The sequence below is a fragment of the Larus michahellis genome, chromosome 1 (assembly GCF_964199755.1).
Source record: "Larus michahellis chromosome 1, bLarMic1.1, whole genome shotgun sequence".
Taxonomy (NCBI): domain Eukaryota; kingdom Metazoa; phylum Chordata; class Aves; order Charadriiformes; family Laridae; genus Larus; species Larus michahellis.
Window position 1 is genome coordinate 44,566,282 of NC_133896.1, and position 20,204 is coordinate 44,586,485.

The 20,204-nt window shown below is 38.7% G+C and overlaps 1 protein-coding gene across 16 annotated transcripts in view; it reads right to left on the reverse strand.

The window, feature by feature from the left end:
- Nucleotides 1-1,180: 1,180 nt before the first annotated feature.
- The window catches only part of PPFIA2 (PTPRF interacting protein alpha 2), a 341,503-nt gene continuing 322,479 nt past the window's right edge, over nucleotides 1,181-20,204 (reverse strand). For 13 of the 16 annotated variants that reach the window (XM_074574254.1, XM_074574223.1, XM_074574193.1 and 10 more), the window contains 10 exons: nucleotides 18,087-18,287; nucleotides 15,886-15,948; nucleotides 14,408-14,437; nucleotides 12,354-12,529; nucleotides 11,385-11,482; nucleotides 9,394-9,569; nucleotides 9,231-9,299; nucleotides 8,056-8,215; nucleotides 6,415-6,507; nucleotides 1,181-2,637 (listed from right to left, as the gene is read on the reverse strand). In XM_074574254.1, coding sequence (XP_074430355.1) covers nucleotides 6,449-6,507; nucleotides 8,056-8,215; nucleotides 9,231-9,299; nucleotides 9,394-9,569; nucleotides 11,385-11,482; nucleotides 12,354-12,529; nucleotides 14,408-14,437; nucleotides 15,886-15,948; nucleotides 18,087-18,287 — 1,032 coding nt within the window. In that variant the 3' untranslated portion in view covers nucleotides 1,181-2,637; nucleotides 6,415-6,448. The remainder of the gene's footprint in view (nucleotides 2,638-6,414; nucleotides 6,508-8,055; nucleotides 8,216-9,230; nucleotides 9,300-9,393; nucleotides 9,570-11,384; nucleotides 11,483-12,353; nucleotides 12,530-14,407; nucleotides 14,438-15,885; nucleotides 15,949-18,086; nucleotides 18,288-20,204) is intronic. The other 3 variants (XM_074574183.1, XM_074574304.1, XM_074574323.1) reach the window with 2 other exon arrangements.

Sequence of the window (20,204 nt, forward strand, 5' to 3'; positions counted from 1 at the left end):
AGGATTCCAGAAATGCCAAAAGTCTCATTCATCAGCATGCAGAAAACCCAGACAGAAAGCCACCTTATTGCAGCAGTAGAGTATGGAAAAGCTGTTGCTTCACAGGCATTGCTTTTGTTTTCCAGAGGAGCCTTTTGCTGAGGAACTGTGATTGCAGAATGCTTTGTCTACTGCTTTAGCTTTGTGGGGAGCTGGAGAAAGGGAGAAGGAGTAGCCATTCCCGTGCACAGCCCTGGTGCTGCCCAAGAGCCTGGTTTACACCATCAAGGAAGAACAAGCCCATTTAACAAGTGGTAGGAGAGCACTGATTTTCTTAATTTTGTTCTTAGAGAGAAGAAGCATGTGGGTGGATTTGAATGGCCAGGGAGTTATTGAAACTTGGCTGGAAGAGGTTGATGTAATAATTATTCCCAGTGTGCTGAAAGGGTCGGAGCCAACTAGATGACATTTAGCATAGCCACAGTTTCTAGCTGTTGACAGTAGAGCTTCAGCTCATATAGAGGACACAGGGATGTACTAGGAGATTTTATATGTTCGCCTTAGATTAAAACTGAAGTCACAATAATACTCTTTAAAATATATATATTTTTAATTCTTCTGGTCTGCTTTCTTCCACTATGGAAATAAATAATTTGGGGGTGCTGTACTCCTAGGGCAGGATACCTGCAGTTTTGGTTGCAAGATCTTTCTCATTCTTTTCCCCAACACACCGCATTCCCCTCCGCCCCCCTGAATTTGAGCGTGGGCTGTCCCAATGTCGGCTGCAAAAGACATTCTTTAAAAGGGGAGCTGGCATTGACGAGGGGTAGTGTATTCAAGTGATACTGCAACCACTGAAAATGGTGTTTGCACTGCTTTACTTCCTGACATTCTGGACTAAAATAATCCCAAAGGAGGCTGAGGGAGGAGAAGAGAGAATATCAGCAACGATGTCTGTTTAAGCCTGCGGAACTGCGCGTCAAAGAGCCGTGTCTTGATGCAGTTGTGTGCGAGCTCCAGCCATGGCGCACCCATCAGCAAGTTCAGTGCTCCCTCTCGTGGCAGGTTCTGACCAGTGAATCCATTGTAACTCGGACCTCTTAGTAGCAAAACGTGCATACGCTTAGCTATGAGAACTATTTGGCATACAAACTATTTTAATGCTACTATGTACCAAGCTTAATAGACTTATAAACACAAATAGCACTGAATTCTTTTTTATTGACATTGGGGGAGAAAAATCTTTCACCATCTGATTGACTTGAAGTTTGCCAAATGAAAATAGACAAAACAAATGTTTATGTACGTGCAAACATTGCAGATCAAACTGCTAAAAGAAATAACTAAAAGACAGGTCTTGAGCTAAGATCAAGCAGCAGAAAAATAGCAAATAGGTAAATGACTATTAAGTAGGTCTTACTTTGAAACTTCCCATTTAAACGAAGAATAAACAACAATAACACCACCAAATAAAGCCACAGCAGGTAATAGTTGCTCTTCTAAACTTTTATACACTATATATTAATCACTCTGTCTTTCAGTTATTTCCTCTGATAAAACTGACTTCTGTGAAGTCTCAGCAAGGCCATCTTGGCTAAAAGCATAACGTTAGACAGGAGCCTGTCTAATGCCCTGTTATAATGAAGAAATGGTGGGGTTTGGCTTCTCTTTTCCTTCTTTTTCTTTGTTGAATATATCTGGAAACAAGAATCTGATTCTATGCAAATATTAGGTTTAATTTTCCAATGCTGGCTGGTGTCTGAAGATCCTGGAACGAAAAGGTGGCTCTTGGTAAAGCAAGTTTCTTCTTGGTCCGCAGGTAACATAGAAGAAAGTTTTTGGTTTTTTGTATAAATCATGTTTTATTAAATAGCTTTTTTTTTTTTTTTTGTAAACAGTTCTTCTGGGTTTATTTGTTTGTTTTTAAGAGGTGAGCCATCATGGTGCTTCTCTACAGATATCACACATTTCCATTTTGTCTTTAGAAGTCCATTTGGGCTCCAGTTCCAGGTTATGGCATTCTATTATACATCATCAGAGGCAGGTGTTCAGCTTTAAATATTGACAGATTTTTCTCAGTAGGAACATGTTGAAGCTTCTAACTCTGCTAAACATATTCATTTGACTGTTACAATCCAAAAACCGTAAAAATGGTGGAATGGAAAGATACAAACAGTATTATTGACACTGTATTGTCAAATGTTTGCACTGAGACCCCATGTACCATAGATTTTATTTTTAAAAAATCATATTTATATCCATTTACATAAGACTTACACATTTTAAAAGAAATACATACACAGTAAATACGTAAATGTCTAGTATTTTACAATAAAACAGAAGGAACAATGTAAAAATGAGTGGCTTCATTTGATAAAAGCTTTGGATGTGCACTACTGCCAAATTTCTGATGACAGAGATGCTGAGAGGAAAGGGGGAGGTTGTTTTGTTTTTCTTTTTTTTTTTTTCATGGTAATTCAGGTATTTTTTTATTCTTGTTTTAAACTAACCAATACATGAAAGGAACATCATATCTGTTTGTCTGATAAACCTTATGTGTTCTCTTCCCTATTACCCTGTTCTTGCAGAGAGTTTTAATGCTCTTTTTCCTAAGTAGTGGTAGTGCACTTCAGGTAAAGTAGAAGAAAGAGATGACATCTAAGGGAAAAAATAAACAAATATTAATTAGTGAGATTCTTTGATTCTAATCTGGTCTAGAATGCAATGACACCAGAAAATATTATAGCAATAAGTAAGCTGTTGCACGTTTTACTAAAACACGGGGTTTGAGTATTTGAAGGACACATGCATTTATAATAAATCTATTAGTAATGCATTTTAATCTTTTACTAATGTATACTGATTTTTGTCCTAGATCAAAACAGACTCCTGCTTATGTTCATTTTACTTTTTTTTCTTGCTGTTTTGATTCAGCAGCGGGGTTAGTTTCCTGCATCTGGAGACCTTCGCCTGTTTGGCACAAGGCTGAACACACATTTTAAGTGTATAAACTTTGTTGCTGTACTCCATGATTCCCCTGGTTCACTGCAGCTCAACAGCATTTACCATTTTCACCCTGACGATTTCTTTGCTACCAACCAGCTGTTTCCAGATTATCACTCACATCTTTTTGGAACTCTTTTTCTCCATCTGTCTTTACAAATCCTCTTTGGAACCCTTCATTGATAAAGTACATTGATTTTGCCAAATTCCCTTTGACATTTCATTAGAATAAAAGTGAAACTAGTATATTCTGTTGCCCCAGCCTGTGGCAATGAAACTGTCCTGGCTGAGCCTTCGGACACGGTGGTGACAAATATTTCAAAAGAGAAGAGTGCCGGGAAAGCTTAGACAGTGCGACTGCCAAATCCACTGGCTGTGCAACGCCACTGCAGACGCGCAGCTGGGCAGCATACGACCACCACAGCAGAAAGCTTGACCCGTCTCGTGCTATAGGGTAAACTTTGCAAGATTAAATAGCCAGACAAGAGCAGTCTTAAATGCTCTTGTATTTCTAATCTTGAGAGTGCACTCGAACTGAGCGGTGCAGAATATGCCCATGTAACTGTTCTGAGGGTGTCAGTTCGTGGTTTCTGGCAGCTTGCCATGGTGGTTTCAACAGATGTTTTGAAAAAATACCTGAAATGCAACTTGAGAGCTTATGAATTAGACCCAGCTGTTGTGAAGAAACACCCTAAGACCCTGTAAGGTTTTACCTAATTGGTATTGTTGGCAGAAACTATTTTGAAATACAAGGCTTTGACATTCTCTGTAGGAAAGGTGAGTAGCAGAATGCAAGAATCTGTAGCCTGCTGTGATCACAGGCCATATCATTTGTTCCACGTGCAACCCGTTTGCAGCTCACTTTTCAGTCTGCTCTTCATATGCAGTATGAAGTGCTTTAGTATATATACCTTTAGTCTTAAAAAATTCTCTCGTATGGTTGTTGTATGATGGCTCATCCAGCTATCCATCCCCTCTGCTTCTTGGCTAGAGTCAGTCCCTGATTCTACATGTGCTGATAGTTTAGTCACCAGAGTAACAGCTACTGATCTATCCTAGGCAAGGTGTTACAAGCCTGGGTCTCGGGCTGACCTGGATCTGGAAAATTTCAGGAGGCATGTTGTGATGAAGAATCTTCCCTTTTGTCCAAGTATCAGTCAGTTCTTTCCATGAAGCAACTGTTACTCAGGAACTGTGATCACAAAATTCTGAAAACTCTTCTGCACTCCTTCAGCCAACTTCACATCCCCCATATGAGCAGTTTTTGTTTAGGCATTCATCCTTGAGATTCGAGTAATTTTTTTAAGTTTTCAAGTTTGGTATAATAATGAAGGAAATCTTTTCCCTGCATATTTGTTTATATAATCCAAAATTATTTTAACTTGCTCTGTGGTTTCTAAGCTGCATGATATTTTGAAATTACTTATGAGCAGCGCATGTGCTAAAGTTCTAGTTCACACCATCTTGTTGCTTCTCTAAAAGGAGTATATAATAAGTGAAAAGAAATAGCAGTGTAAGTCATCCTCAATATATTAGCCTTTACAATTTAGATATAAATTTGATATTCTTGTGGAACTTTCAGGCATTTAAGATCAGAATGTAATTGGCAGAATAGTGGACAAGCAGCAAGTACTGATGTGATATGTATCACTGATACTTGAAACACTACTAATACTCCTATAGAAATTGAAGTTAACTTGCATAGCTTATGTATTTTGAGCAAAAAGACATTTATACGAAATCCCGTACACATATAGTGCGAGCAAAGTTTGCTACTTTACTTCTGTTTGTGGATTGCTACTTTTTAGACAATTTTTGAATATAGTGGGAATAAACAGTTCGGATAATCTTAAGTTAATTTTTGTTAACATACCAATTTTCAATTTCTGCCCTTGTTGCACTGTTCAGACCTACTGGAAAATATCACCTCGTGCCTGGCCCATTACTGAGACCTAACAGATAGCTTGGTGTTCAAACTTAATTTCTTGGTCATACTTTATTGCTATCAACATTGCAATTCTGAAGCATATAGAAGAAAAGATACGCATCTCTGCTATCAGTTTCTACCCCCACTGAACCCAGTGAGAGTACTGTTGTTGACTGTACTGATGGAACACCAAGCTCTAATCTATACATACGTACGCATAAAAAGATTTATATAGTTTACGTGCTTCATCTTTGTAGGGTCTGCTTTGTAGGGCCAGCTGCTAAACTTACCTATGTTAGACAAAAAAATGAAAATCTCCTGTGCTTATTTTTCAGTGGTGGCATGAAAAGTTCCCTTTTCAACTCGATTAAGATTTTATACTCTTGCAGTCTCCTGAAGATCTCTGAAGTAAGGCTTTTGTCATCAGCAGGATCCTGAGCAGTCTATGTTTTCCACTGGTAATATTTGCTGTTCTTAAGCATTTTATTGAACATGCCCAGAATTAGTAAAATCTCAATGGCCCCAAGCCTCTCCCAGCCTTGGGAATCTAAAAAAAGGACATTTTGTAGATCCTGGCATGTCTTGCTTACAGTGTGTAACAGCTATCCAAGCATCTTTAATGCCTGGTGAGGTTTTGGTGCTATCCAGATATTCTTTTCCAGCTCCCCTATTATCCCCTGAGTAACTAAATGGAAAAGAAAACTGTTCCATTGAGAAAATATTAGCATGAAATGGTGCCATATTGATGAAAGCGCTCATCACATTAGTATTTTTTGCAAAACTTGTGATGTAGCAGAAAACACTGTGTTTCCCCAGAACTCTGGAAGAGTGAATCTGTGCGATCCATAGCCATATTTAAGAGATAAGTGGTGAGAAATGCAACATGAATTCCAGTACTAGATTTGATCCAAAAGTTGCATTCAGCTCAGAATATCCTTTCTTTGCCACTGATCAATTCTGAATGATTTGAGAAGTGCAGGAATGTCTGTCATAGATGACTTTGGAAGATATTCTGTATAGGGGAAGTTTTGTTCTAGCTTTATTCGGCTAAATGGAGGCATATCTCTCCTTTAAAAAAAAAAAAGTCAGTTTCTTCTGCTTTACTAGTTTGTGGGGGTTTTTTTCTCTTTCCCTAGCTTCTGGTAGAACTACTTCAAGTTCTCATAAAGTAAATTCACTCCCTGTGCCTACTGCTGTCTCCTCAATTCTAGCTTTGAGAGCGTACAAAATACGTTTTGGTTGGTGAGCTATCATCTGAACAGAGTTGTCTGAAAAATTTTGTCTTATCTGCTGAAGTTGTTTCAGCAGAAAGAATCTGCTCTTTGGGAAAAGAATAGCATAGCGTCTCCTGGACTGAGCTTGGGGCTGTTGTCATGATCAAATGACCACCCTAGTGAGTCTGAGTTAGGTCCTCTGCTCCATGCTGGCCCTTGCTTGAATAATGCCAAGGAATACTGGGTTTAGCGTATAAAGAGCTTTCACGATGGCCCCTTATGAATACTCACAACAATTCAGTGCTGGCTTCTTTGCTAGGCCTTGTCAGCATGAGTATGTGCGAACTGTTGAGCTGTCTAACCTCTGCAGTCGTGATGAAGCAACTGCAAATGGCAAAAAAAAAAAAAAAAAAAAAAAAAAAAAAAAGAAACAAACCAGAACCTCTTTAGAATCATGAAGGAAATAAATCAGTCTGTTTCCCACTGGAAGGGTGACTATTAAATTGCTCTGTGGCTTTCTATGACATGATCTGGGCATGGTCTAGTTCAGAACTCAGAGTTTCTTCATGTCTGGTGTACTATTGAAATCTGTCTAAAGTGAATACAGTTTAAAATTCCATTTTGTCTTTATTTTGTTGGAAGTCCTAATACTGTACCTATCTTTCTGTTTAAGAACTATAGTGTTCTTAGCACTGGGAGATAGGAAGCCAGATCCTGGATGAAGATGTAGGTCTTCAAAGCTACCTAACTTTAAGCCTACCGCCTTCAGTACCCAGCTCAATAATAAACTGTTTGGAGGGGCTCAAGTAAATCACTAAATCTCCCTTGTGTCTTAGTTCCCCATATCTTCTACATCATAGCATGGCTAGAAGATGAAATCCATGAATGTTTGTAAGGTTCTTAGCTGGTAGAGTAATGTGGGCCATGGAAATGCCTAGGGAGCTAGTACCTTTATTTGTACATGGAATTTGCCTTGGAATGGATTCTTGTCTTACAACTTCACCATTGCCAAAAAGTGCAGGATTAAAAGCAAAGCGTGCACATGAGCAGTGGAGTCAATGGAATTAAGTGATGCAATCAGTAAATTATTCCATCTGTAACTGCAACTATAAAGTATATTTTTAAAGGTGAGAAACTTTAATGGAATTTAGATAGCTTTAATGGAATTTAGACGGCAATGTTGTCATACCGAGTTCATTCAAGAGTTACAGAATGTAATCACTACAAGCAGCGTATTAAATTACTTTGAGACAAGTCTATTCATAGACCTAAATTCTCTCATGAGGAAATAAACAGCAGTATTTGAAATGGGCCAATGTGTGTACTGGTACTTCTCAGAACTTCAGGCAGGTATACGTGGCTTTATCATCCACATACCTGAAACAATAGCTGCAATGGGATTTGTCCCTTCTCCCTGCCCTCTTACAATGATTTTAAAATTTTACTTATTTTTTTAATTATGATCTGCTTATTACTTTTCTAGTCATTGCTGAGTTAGTACATCTTTTGGAAGTTAAAAGATTTCCAGAGAAAATTAAGACTGGTATACAGTAACTCAATTAGTACCTGAAATTCAGTCTTTGCTAACTACGCTACCTGTCTGATTGTTATTAATTGTTAGCAACTTGAGGTATTTGATGGTCAAGGCTAAGCTACTTAGGTTGAAAGAAAATAAAGGTGACAGCCCTTTCTAAGTTCATTCTCTACCTGCTAAAGAGACTAATGAGCTGAAACATTTTCTTAGAAATGAATAGCATGCCAAGTCAGTGCTTTTCCATTCCCTAATTCAGCTCTCCCAAACTCCACTCATCCTTGTACTAGTTGGGTGAATGCAGCTGTTACGGTGCAAGACAGACATGCACTAAAAGTCAGTTTAACATGCTAGAATAAGCCTCTTGCTTCCCAAGAGTAAGTGCAGAAATGACTGCATACCATCAGTCGCCATCTTCCGCGACTGCCCTGATGTTGTGGTTAATCGGAACCCAGCCGGCAGCGTTTCCGAGGAGCCCGGCATCATGCTGATCCCGTGAACCTCGCGCGGAGGAAACTGTCGTCGCCAGGAGGGGCCACGTCTGAAGTTCTTGTCGTCGCTCTGTCAACACACAGAGTTGTATTGGATAAAGCTAAGGGAAATTTTTTGAGTAATTATGCTGCCGCCTGCTGCCTCTCCCACTGTCAGGCATATTCCGCAATAACTACTCTGCTTTGTTGCGCTGCATCTAGTAACTGCAGTGCATTTGAGACACTCTTGTAAAAGTAAATGCTTTAGAAATAGTAAATGCTAGCGTGGAAAATTCTTCTTAAATCTCTGGTTTGATATAATAATAATATAATATAATAATATATAATTAGTTATAATATAAGGTTTTACTATCAGCTTAAGTAGAACTTTCTTAAAAGTAAGATCCCTTCCAAATACAGTGACAGAAAGTGCAGTGGTTTGTTACTGCATTAGGAGGCTTAGGTTAAGTGCTAATAAAGAATTACACGCTCAGGGGCATGCACACAATTCATAAGCATCTCACATTTTCAGCAACTCCCTAAAAGTCTTATTCCTCCTCATGTGCAGAAGTCCAAGGCTTGAACATTTTTGTGCTGACTCTTACCTTAAGATGAATATTTTCCATAGGTGGATTTGAGATTCTCCATCCTAGATAACTGCCCCAAATCCCACTCTATTACATATTGATTAACTTTGAAGAACCAAAAAAACCCGCTCCATCAAAACCCCACTTTTCTTCTTTCTTCTTTATTTTTAAAGCAAGGGTGTAAGTGTGCTAAACAACAGGTTGCACACACATCCACCCACCCCCCCCCGCCCCGCCACTTGCCCTGGCCAGTGAAACTTCCACCCCTTTCTGCATGTTTCCTCTGCAGAAAAATGTTCATCTCAAGATAAGAGCGCAGTGCCGAATTCAGCATCCAAAATGATGACTATGTAGCCATACTGAGATTACTTTAAAAACCTTGACTTGGCATTTCCTAATTTCTTAAAGCTGTAACTGACTCTTTTTAACAATGTGTGAATAAACATGTCTTCATGCATTCAATTTAAGTTTTATATTTTACTGTGATATTTTATAAATACTGAAAATAAAATTAATTACTTCCTCAAGTCGTCTTTCAGTTCCTAGCGCTAAAAGGTTGTTGTATTCTCTCTCAAGGATCTGCCGTGCCTAGAGATACCAAAGTAAAAAATTAAAATGGTTGAAGATGAAGAAAAAGCAACAATGGGTACAGATTAACCAGAAGTAGCGCGAGCAAACTTGCCTGGGTGTTTTGTGTTGGAATCTGTAATAATAAAGCTAAACTGCTGTAATCAAAGTTTTCATCCAGTGCTATAAGTGAACCGTGTACACCACTTTCTAGAATATTATTTGCATATTCTCGGAGGCCAATAGCTTGTATCCAGCGGATGACTCGATCATTGCTCCATACCAGCACATCTGTAAGGACATAACACCAGTTCAGTCTCCTGATACCCGGTAACTTCCCAACCGTACAGGTGCATGCGTAAAGTTGTGCATGCACTGTGGATGTCATACTGCTTTATTTCTTAAATGAGGAATGACAGCAAACTATTCATATAGCTTTAATATCTCCTAGTCAAAACCCTGTGTGATTTTAGCTACCTTCAAGGTAAATGTTCATTCTAAATAATTTTGCCAAAGGAGAAAGGTGACTCCAGAGGACATCTCCAGAATGTAATGCCTCCCACCTCCTGCAGATACCCTTTTCAATTCTCAAGCAAGATTTTACAGTTTAACAGTGCAAGGGCACAGGAAAAATACCTGTTCCTCAAGGCTTCACTGGAGAGGTTTGTATTAAACACTTTGAGAGCTGGGTCAGCACCTACCATTTTATAACATGCCATAAAGCAAACCATGAGTTCACAATTTAGAGACTAAAACTATTTTTAGTTCAGAAAGCTGGTTAAGCTGTTAAGGTCCATGCCATTTATAAAGCTAAGGCAACAAAACGAGCTTGGAAACCATTTTTGAGGATTTGGCTATTATAAAAAAAGTATCCTACCCTGCCCGTAAGATTAAAAGAAAGTTACTTATACTGATCTTTTTACTTGGGAGTGGGAAATGTAATACTGAGTTGTGTGTTATTAAGCGATGAGGCTTTTTCCTGAACCCTTAGAAGTCCAGCTGACGTGGCTGTTCTGGGAGCAGACATTCTCCATCCTCTGACCATGATCATCCCAGACTTTGGGGTCAGGATCAGCTGAAACACAGCGTGGCAGCCAGGGATCACCGAGACCCAAATCCCGCCTGGGACTGTGTCCAGCTGAACGATACACGACAGGGTGAAGGTGGCTGTGGGTTATTACCCTTGTCCTAGCCACGACCGGAATTGAAGCAACACCAGAATTTGAGACCAATACCCAATTCCCCAAGTCAGTCCCCGGCTATAACTCACTCAGGCTGACTGACACTGATACCTCCACATCCAAGGCAAAGTCTCTCCATTACTGCACACCATCATCTGCCTTGAGCGAATGCACACTTTCACTGTAGCCATTCCTCCTTCTAATTTCCTTTTTTTTTTTTGCCCCAGCTCTTCCAATCAGCATTGTGTTTGAGAAATAACTGCTGCATTTGCTAGAGCTGGAAACGCTTAAAGGAATCAAAGGCTTCACTTCTGATAATGGGAAAAAAACCAACCACCCTAACAGTTATATATAAAAGGGACCTTGCAGTGAGCCTGCAGCTGCCCGAGAGAGCTTCATACAGAAAAATACTTTTAAATCAGCTGTTAAGTCTTAGAAGGCCAGTTCTTTTAGGAAGTACTCTTATATATCAACCAACTGCCTCAGTGGCCACCTCTCCAAGCAACATACTCTATAATACACATTTTGAAGTAAGAAACCAAAGGCTAAGGTTTTCAAAAGCAGGAGCACAGTCTTAGGGTCCTGAGCGCTCTGATTTCCCAGCGTTGCCCCCAGCACGTCCCATTGATCTGCGGGCTCTTTGGCCTTCCGAGACTGAAAGAAGCTAGGACAAAGTCTGCCCAAAATCCAATTTAGCAAAACGTATGTATCAAACCACCATTCGGAATTGCAGCCCCAATTTAGCAAAGTACTTAACTGTGCCTAATTTAAGGAGATGCCTGGTGTTCTGAAGACAGATGGACTTATGTTAGTTTTACTTAAAGCACATGCTTAAATGCTTTGCTAAAATGACATGACAAGGGGTTAATAGTGCCAAACTTCGAAAGAAGAAACATTCCCAGAATTCGTTCCCAGGAACTATCACCTTTTATTTCATGCTGACTCATTTCTCTTCGCTTTTCCAGTTCTTTTCTATCATAATTCAACCTCTTTAAACACATGATTCCATATTGCAAGCTTGTTCTGTTATTTAAAGAGAAACATTTACAAAGTTAATAAAGATAATTTTGAAGATGGGAACATATGTAGGATGCATTTCCTGCATTTCACATGAGGTGTTTCATGGTGCCCGTGTAGCAAATCTTGAGGACAGAGGGGAGAGCAAAGCCATTAAAAAAACTCCACAGACTTCAAAAATGAAATGGACAAAACCAAAATGAGTATGTTTGAATAAATGTTCCAGCATAAGAAACCCAAAACATTAAAAATGATATCCAGAAAAGGTCAACCCTTGCGAGCCATGAAATGTTTTGTCAAACATTTTGTCTCGAAAAAGTGCAAATTGGATAGTACATTAAAAAAAAAAAAATCCACTTCTTGTCACATAAACATCATTCTCCCTAAAGTCTAAATGCCTTTATTTCCATATTTCCAATTTAGCTTCCTGGCTATATCCCTAGATAACGCGAACAACTGTCAATTTGCTTGTACTGTTAACAGCTTTTACGTGCTACACACAATAGCTTTTCATTATTATGAGATCTCAGGGCTCCAAATCTTGGTCTACCATTTTCTGATACTTTGAACCACTCAATAAATTATTACTGTTTCTGTGTTGTCAAGGCTTTATTTATATACTAAAGGTTCCCCGCTTGTTCAGAAATTTATCTGTACCAATATCTTAGTTACGAAAGACATAATTGCGATGCAGTTGCTCTTGCTATAGGAAATCTCTCTCAATTCAGGTTTCCGACACTCACTTTTCAGCAGTCACTTTTCTGTGTGGTTTTCCGCACCAGAACAACAGAAAGTAAGTGTATTTATTCTGTGCAGCACTGAGCACTACTTCAGACACATAAACGTCTTTATAAGTGTAGTCTTTACGCCAACATACCGATGAAAGCTATCCACCATTTTTAAGTGCACACGCAGATCTTTCTTTGTCAGGTGATCTAACATCCTCGCATCTACCAGGCATTCCATAAAATAACTTCGGTACTGAGGTAAACCCAGACTGGGGAGCCATTCGTTACCTATCCATTCGTGGTTCATATCACCATAAGCCAGAGTCTACAGGAAAGAAAAAAATGGAGTGGGAATAAATTCTTGAGTTTATTCAAGGTTGCACCACAGACTGAAGACAGAATACATATATGCGCTGGTATTTTCTAGTGAGACTTCCTCACTCTCACTAGTGAGAGTTCTAGTGAGACTTTAGAAATTCTAAAAGAAAAGCATGCCGGTTTTTCACCGTTTTGACATTTCAGGTGGAAGTCACTCTGAGATATTTGTTACTAATAGCAGTTTTGCCTATTCTGTCTTGTTTTATATCTTTGTAAAATGTAATTTTTTGCAATAAGAAATTGTAGTTTAAATTCTGAGTTTTAAATGCAAGGAAATGTATTATGCAATGAAAATGTGTTTGTTTCATAATCTTACTTGCTTTCAATCGCCCTCCTAGAATATTTATGCTCGGCAGATCCTACATTAAACTTGGTAATACAAATATGGCCCCAGGGAAACAACTGATGTTTGTGTCACTGATTAGTGAGGGGTAGGAGTTCCTAAATAGGATCTAATGACTTACCTGACCTGCCTTCAGCATCAGCCAGAGCAGGTGACCAAATACATTCTATTAATGAGGTCTTTTCAGCCATGAACAGCTTAAATCTAAGTGCCTCATATGCGAAGCTCAATAAATTAATTGTTTAAATAGGAGCAAACCAGATTCCTCCCAAAAGTTAGCATTCAAGCATTAAGCTACTTCACCATTCAGATGAAATTTGAATAGGGTGAAGAACGAAGTACATGAAAAACACACATGCATGTTGAGCTATTTTTATATGGGTTGTGCAATTATTATGCAAAATAGATAGATTGTACATCTCAGTATTGCCAATTATTTTGGTACTACTAAAACTTAACAGAAAAGAGAACTCATAAATGGCAAGATTAACACCTCCTCCATAGGATCGTGCTCATCTTTGAGCATCACTTTCAAGCCTAACTATCCTTTTGTTTTCATTTTGAATGTCTCCTGTCATTACAGACAAAAGGATAACACAGTGCAAGCTGGATATATTTTCTGTGGGGGAAAATATAGTCCCCTCATCTCTCATTTTTGTGAGATTTTGGAGAGAAAAGGAATGCCATAAGTAAACAGAGAAAGAGTATGTAAGTGTGTGCATACATTATAGAGGGAGAAAGAAGCTGAAGAATATAAGTAATTGATAGTCTAACTAAAGTGAAAAATTTTGTTCCTAATTATACAAGACTATTTGTAGACTGATACGCGGGTGCGATTTATACAATTGTCCTAAAAAAAATCTAGTGTAGTTTTAGAAATGTTAGTTCTCAAACTCTTGGCATATTTTCATAGAACCATAGGGTTGGAAGGGACCTCTGGAGATCATCTAGTCCAACCCCCCTGCCAGAGCAGGGTCACCTAGACCAGGATGCACAGGAACGCGTCCAGGCGGGTTTTGAATGTCTGCAGAGATGGAGACTCCACCACCTCTCTGGGCAGCCTGTTCCAGTGCTCTGCCACCCTCAAAGTAAAGAAGTTCCTCCTTATGTTTAGGTGGAACTTCCTATGCTCAAGTTTGTGCCCGTTACCTCTTGATCAGTCGCTGGGCACCAGTATTTATTAGCCAATTCTCAAAAATGAGGAAAATACTTTTTCTAGATTCAGCTGGGAGGGAAAAGATGTCTCTGGAAAGTAGTAATTTCTTTTAAGAAAACTATTTACAGTATATGTACCTTTTTGTGCTTTATGTAGCAAACTTGTCCGGAGAATCTTTTCTTTGCATTAGAACTCTAAAACATTTAAATCATAATTCAATCATTGACATACTGTCACAATACTATACTCCTCTATGCATATCGATACACCGTTAATGACATTATTATTAGCTTTCCGTTGAAAACGATCATGTGAAAGGGTCATACCTGAGCCCAGCTGCCTTCTTCAGACTCCTTCTGTGTTACCAGCAGGAAGCAATTAGTAAAGCAGGTAAAAAGACAACAAAAATGAGTTATAAAAAGATGTGGTTTTCATGTCTCTGTTAATCTTAGTACACATGAAAATATACATGTAAAATGTGCTGATAAAATAACTCCAGTCAGTAGCAATGCACTGGGCTAAACTACCTTTAAAATTGCAAGACCAAACCCATAAAATCTTAGTAGGGCAAATCTCGCTAAGTTTTCAAGATATAAAATCATTATAGCTTGGTGAAACTTTACAGCATTAACTTAAACACTTTTTATGGTTTCACAATCAAAGCACAACCATTTACTTACACAACTGGGCATTCGAGATGCTGTTTTTTGTTTCTAGTTAAATTTTGAACATTCACAATAAAAAGCTGTCTTCTTGTGCATGCGTTGTAAAGGAGCTTTTTACATAAGATTTTTTATGGCAAAATTTTATTTTTCTGGCTGGCCAGTTAAACAGGATCAAATCTACTTCTGGTCAGTTGAGTGTTGTTATATTTTTATTTATCTTTACCAACGATAATAAAATTGAAAATGAGCTCAGTTGTAGAAAAAAAAAATATTATTGATGAGAAACTGCTTCATGAATGTTCATGGGAAAACTTAAAATAGTATAGCAAGGTCAAATTCTAAGAAATAAGTCTTTATTGCATGAAAATTTAGCTTCAGTACCTCCCCCACCATTTATGGATTGGGCTGACTATAAAGTTTCCCAAACTGAAGATAGGTTTTTCAGACATCTCACTGTAGGATTGTATCGTGTTTTATAAGCGCTGTCCTGGAATTGTTACGATGTAATGCTAAAAACAAAGCCTAAATTGACATATGTTCCAAGTAAAAGAAAAAAGTCAGAACTACTGAATAAAATTTATTAATATTTACTTATGTCCCTCCAAAGCAGGGAGACGTTTGACAAAAATGAATAAAAAAATGACACACTCCATGCACCCTAAATCAAAGCGCATGAATACACAAGCATGGACATGAAAGACTTAGCTTTGATGAAAACACTGGGTTGTGTCACGCACCATTCTCAAGCCTTTTCTTATTTCTTTCCATTTATTTCAGCAGATATAAAACTATACTTAGAAGAGGTACTAGGGAGCAAAGGGAAATGTTGCACCTGTAACCACGACAATTTCATTTCACTAAATGAGGTTTCACACTGGCAGTGAAACTATTATGTACTGTAAAACTCCAACACTGATTTTGGGTTCACACAACTTTTGTGATCGCAGTATTGTTTGTAATTTCTTTTGCTAAGAAATGATGTAACGGTTCTTCAAATTCAATTTCGGTACTCCCGTAACTTTCTAATGGCGTGCTTGGGGAGCATCTCTACAGAAGATACGGCATCTGTGTTAAAGTGGATACATCCTAGTTCTCTTTTGAGCACTGAAACCATTTTAAATGGAAGTGGAAAGACTAACCGTTTTAGCTGGAGCAGCGAGATTTTCCATTTCTTCATGGGTGACCCAAACATTGCCTGAGGGCTATGGACAAGGCCCGCAGGGAGGCAGGTGGGATCCACATTAGGTAAGCAGTGGTAAAGAAGAAAGGCAGCACCACTGTAAGTTAACAGCGTATAGCATCACCATCAGCACAACCACGTTCTTGCCTCTACTGAGCTGCAACTAGAGACAACTTTAGACAACTTGGTTTGTGTCTTTCGTTACAGGATTCTGAACAGACGCGACGGAGTATTTCAACTAGAACTGATGGATGGGATCCGGCAGAGCACCGTCACAAAGGAAAGAATGATAATTAAAGCTGAATTTCATACACAAGTGGCAAACACAACCTTTAGCTCACAGCTCTGTCTGGAGGTAAGCCTCAGTTCTCAAAGATTTTCCAGCCTAAATATTCTGCACACATCACATGCTCATATTGTAATTTAAATAATGATTACTTCCCCCACGTTTCTGTAAATCAAAAATGTCAAGAGAATTCACTTGTAAAACTATTTTTCCTCAACCTATTGTTTTCAGGCAGATTAGTACCAGGACAATGAGATGAGGCAGGGAGGGGGTGTGGAAGTCTGCTGTGCACATAAGGTGAGATGTGTCGTGTTTTCCTGCGAGCTGAAGTAAATTAACTCCTTTCCTGAGAGAGAGGGGAAGGCAGAAAGACTTGGGACTCAGAAAAGCACATTCCAGGGCAGGGCAGCTCTGTGCTGCCAGTTACTCAGGAAGAATTAAAAAAACAAGGCAAAGTGATTCCCGATGTCTCTAGCTTGAATGTACTGTTTTCTCATTTTGTGTCAGTGGCCTTATGCTTTGAAATATGCTCTTATGCTCTTAAAATCAAAATGAATTTTGTTTAGTAATTCAACATCATGTTGAGTCTATACTGCTTCACTTAGGTGAAATCCATTACGATTCATAGTATTACCATGGTTATGGCATATATAACTGTTCTGAGGGGAGAAGATAACAGATGGGGAGCTATAATATTTAAAGAACCTTAGCAATGAGAAGATAAAAGGCCAGTCAATAGGAACATTAGAGTCCTGTTGCCCAGTTGCTTATATAGCTCAGTGGATCTGGTACCCCTCAAAGGTATCTCAACTCTAATCCATGAATTCCATCAAGAAAAAAGATAAAACATTACACAATATAATTATTATTATTAAAATTATTATTATTATCTTACTATTAGTAGTCTGAGCTGCATTACTTGCGTAGTAGTCATTGTCCTTCACTTCTATACCATGTTTCCAATCTGATCAAGCCTCTTTTTGCCTCTTTTTTTTTTTTTTTTTTTTTTTTTTTTGTTACAGTCTCTGGTGCCTCTTTCATAGCCATCGCCATCAGCCTCTCAGCATCAAAATCCCCTTTTGTTATCTTGTTTCTGTTTCTCCTCATCATTTTGGCCTGGGTTTCTGCATTTTTCATTAGAAGGTGCTTTTTATATATAGCACATACGTTCTTAATCTCTGCTAATGTACTTTCTTGCTCTTTTTTATATATTCCCCTTCCCTTTCAGACCTCTACCTCAGTGTTTCTTCTTTACTTGCTTTCTTCCTGTTTGCTGCCACTGTCTCTCTCTTCCTCACTGAACGCCCGTGCTCCACTGCTCCCTTCACACCTCCAATCACTCCTTCTCTTAAAAGCATGAAGAACCTAAAGTCGTCTGACTCAGATCAGGTAACATTTGAAAGGATGCAAAAAAAATGGGAACAAGATTCAAAAGGGCTGTGTTCCTACATAATCTCTCCCCACTCCTGCCTTGCCCCCCACCTGCAAGAAGAAAAAAAAAAAAGAAAGAGAGAAAGAAACAAACAGACAAAGAGAAACACAATCTGATTTGGTTGAAATAGATGACTTGAAGGAAGAGAAAGGCAAAAATACAGGCAAAATTACAAATAAGAGGCTCGATACTGATTATTTAGACAACATCAAGGTTAATCAAAAGCATGACTTAAAAAAAAAAAAGAATATCTGCTAAAGGAAAAGTATCAGTGATCTACAATCAAGCAAGTGATAAACAGATCCTTCTAAGTCTCTATAGGACCGTTCCCACCGATTGTGAAGTGTGTGTTACCATAGAGCCACTCTTCTACGGCAAAAGACTTTCTGCAGAGTCCTGCAGGGTGAGGTGGGAAAGAAAAAGTGAGCTGAAGAGGACTCACTGTTCTGGATGTTGGAGGTGCTGATGGGCTTGTCAGTGATACCATCTCCTGGATTGCTAATCGGAGCTTTAAGCGATGAAGAGGATTGCTGATTCCGATTTCTCTTTGAATCTCAGTATCGGACAAAGCAGACATAATAGCTCCGCTCTTCACGTTGGCACGGCAGGCAGCAACGTACCAGGCTGGCATGCCCAGCCAGAGCTGTTGAGAGAAAGGACACGTTCATCCAAAGCATTGCTTCATTTCTCAAACAAAATTAATCAATCTGAATAAGCATGGTAATACACGCAAATGAGTATGTCTATCACAGTCTTTAATAAAACATAATTGTTTTAGAACCTTTGAAATTGCCATGGCTTCATGCGAATTCTTTTTGTTGCTTTTATTGTAACCAGAACTTTAAAGCAAGGGATGCTTTGAATTATTTTTAGAGCTATGTGCCTCCATCACCTGGGCTACTCCTTTCCCAAGACTTTAATGAGCAAGTGGTGGCAGAAGTCAGTGTTACTGCCTATTTGATAGTCTTACCATACACAGAAAACAATCTAAGAGGAACTGATTATTCTTTTCATTTTTGTACTAAAATGGCTTTCTCTCTCTTTGCGTATCAGTCCCCATGGTGTACTCACAGGGCACAATCTTACACTTCTCAGCTTTTATTTTCTTGGTAGAAATAAACCAAGCAGAGTGCAGATAACCAGTCTGTGAGGACTGACAATTTGGGAACAGTCTGGTAGGGTGTCATATCCCAGCTAGAAATACAGGTTAGAAGTCGCAGCAAAATGTAAGCACAACTACATTACCTGTGCATTTAGAAGATGTGTACTTGCCACTTCACACGTTTGCTCTCCTTAGGTTAGTTTTAATAGCTTAGGTCAGCAACAGCCCCTTGCTTCACCACTTTTTTCCTGTAAGAGCTGCTCTCCATTTCTAGCAGTCTTTCCTGGGACCTACCGAGTATGAATTCTTCTAGGTTTTCTCAGCGTTCTCATTTTGTGCTGCCTCATTAATGTGATTGTCGGTGTCTACAGATCTTTACTCCCAAAGGACATAAATCCATAGCAGGGATACATACATGTGGGAAGTTATTGTCACAGTGTGAAATACATTACGCTATAGAGAAAAGCGTGAGAAGGACATAAGCAGTGAATGCCATAATCACTGAGATTTTGGGGATAACACAATGGAAAACAAGGACATACCTCGCTAGGTGCTTAACTGCAGGAGACTGCTAGGCTCTGTGAAGCCTGAGAGAAGATGCTTCTCTCTGGAGAACAGCCCCTCCCTGCCCTCTCTCCTCACCATTTTCCAGATCACTATTGCACGTGGGTTAGTGCTGTGAATTACCTTTTTTAGCACATAACTCTCCCCACTGGGATGAGGAAGCATAATGTATTACAAAAGATTGCTACTGGGCAAAACAGCTAATATTCTAGATTTTGTGACACTGAGTGTCAAAGTGCATAAAGCACCCTTCACTACTTAACCTTCAATGTATCTGAGAGTATCTCTGTATACATAAAATTTATATACACGTTTATACGGCTACCTAATTTTGTTAAGTATAGATCTGTTGCATTTCTCTGTACTGCTGTATAGTATTCCTCCAAATATAAATGATCAAAAAGCACTTTTCAAACATACTGATTAGTTACTAATGGCTTACAGTAGCCTCTTATTCTACTCTACTCTAAAATAGAAACCTGTCCATCAGCAGATAATGCAGTGACAGTATGTGATAGTAGACATTCTATGCTACATTTTCAGATTTTTTTATTAATTCTGGGTAGATGGCAATTATCGACTGTGTTTGAATTTCAGTGGGGCAGAGCATTTGTTACTGTAAGTGAAGTCATCGAGAACTCTATCTCTCTGTGCATCTTGAATATCTCTCTGTGCATCAGAATTAGCTGATTTCATGATTTTAATTTTTTCTCTTAATAATGATTTACTAAAAGAGGACATAATCCCAAAGAAATTATTAAAAATATGCCATCAGTAAATTCACCGTCAAATCTGGAAAGCAGAGGCAAACTGAAAGGATTTTATTTAATTTCTCCCAGCACAGGGAAGTACTGTGTAGTTGTTAATGAGTCTATACCTTATCCGGGATATATT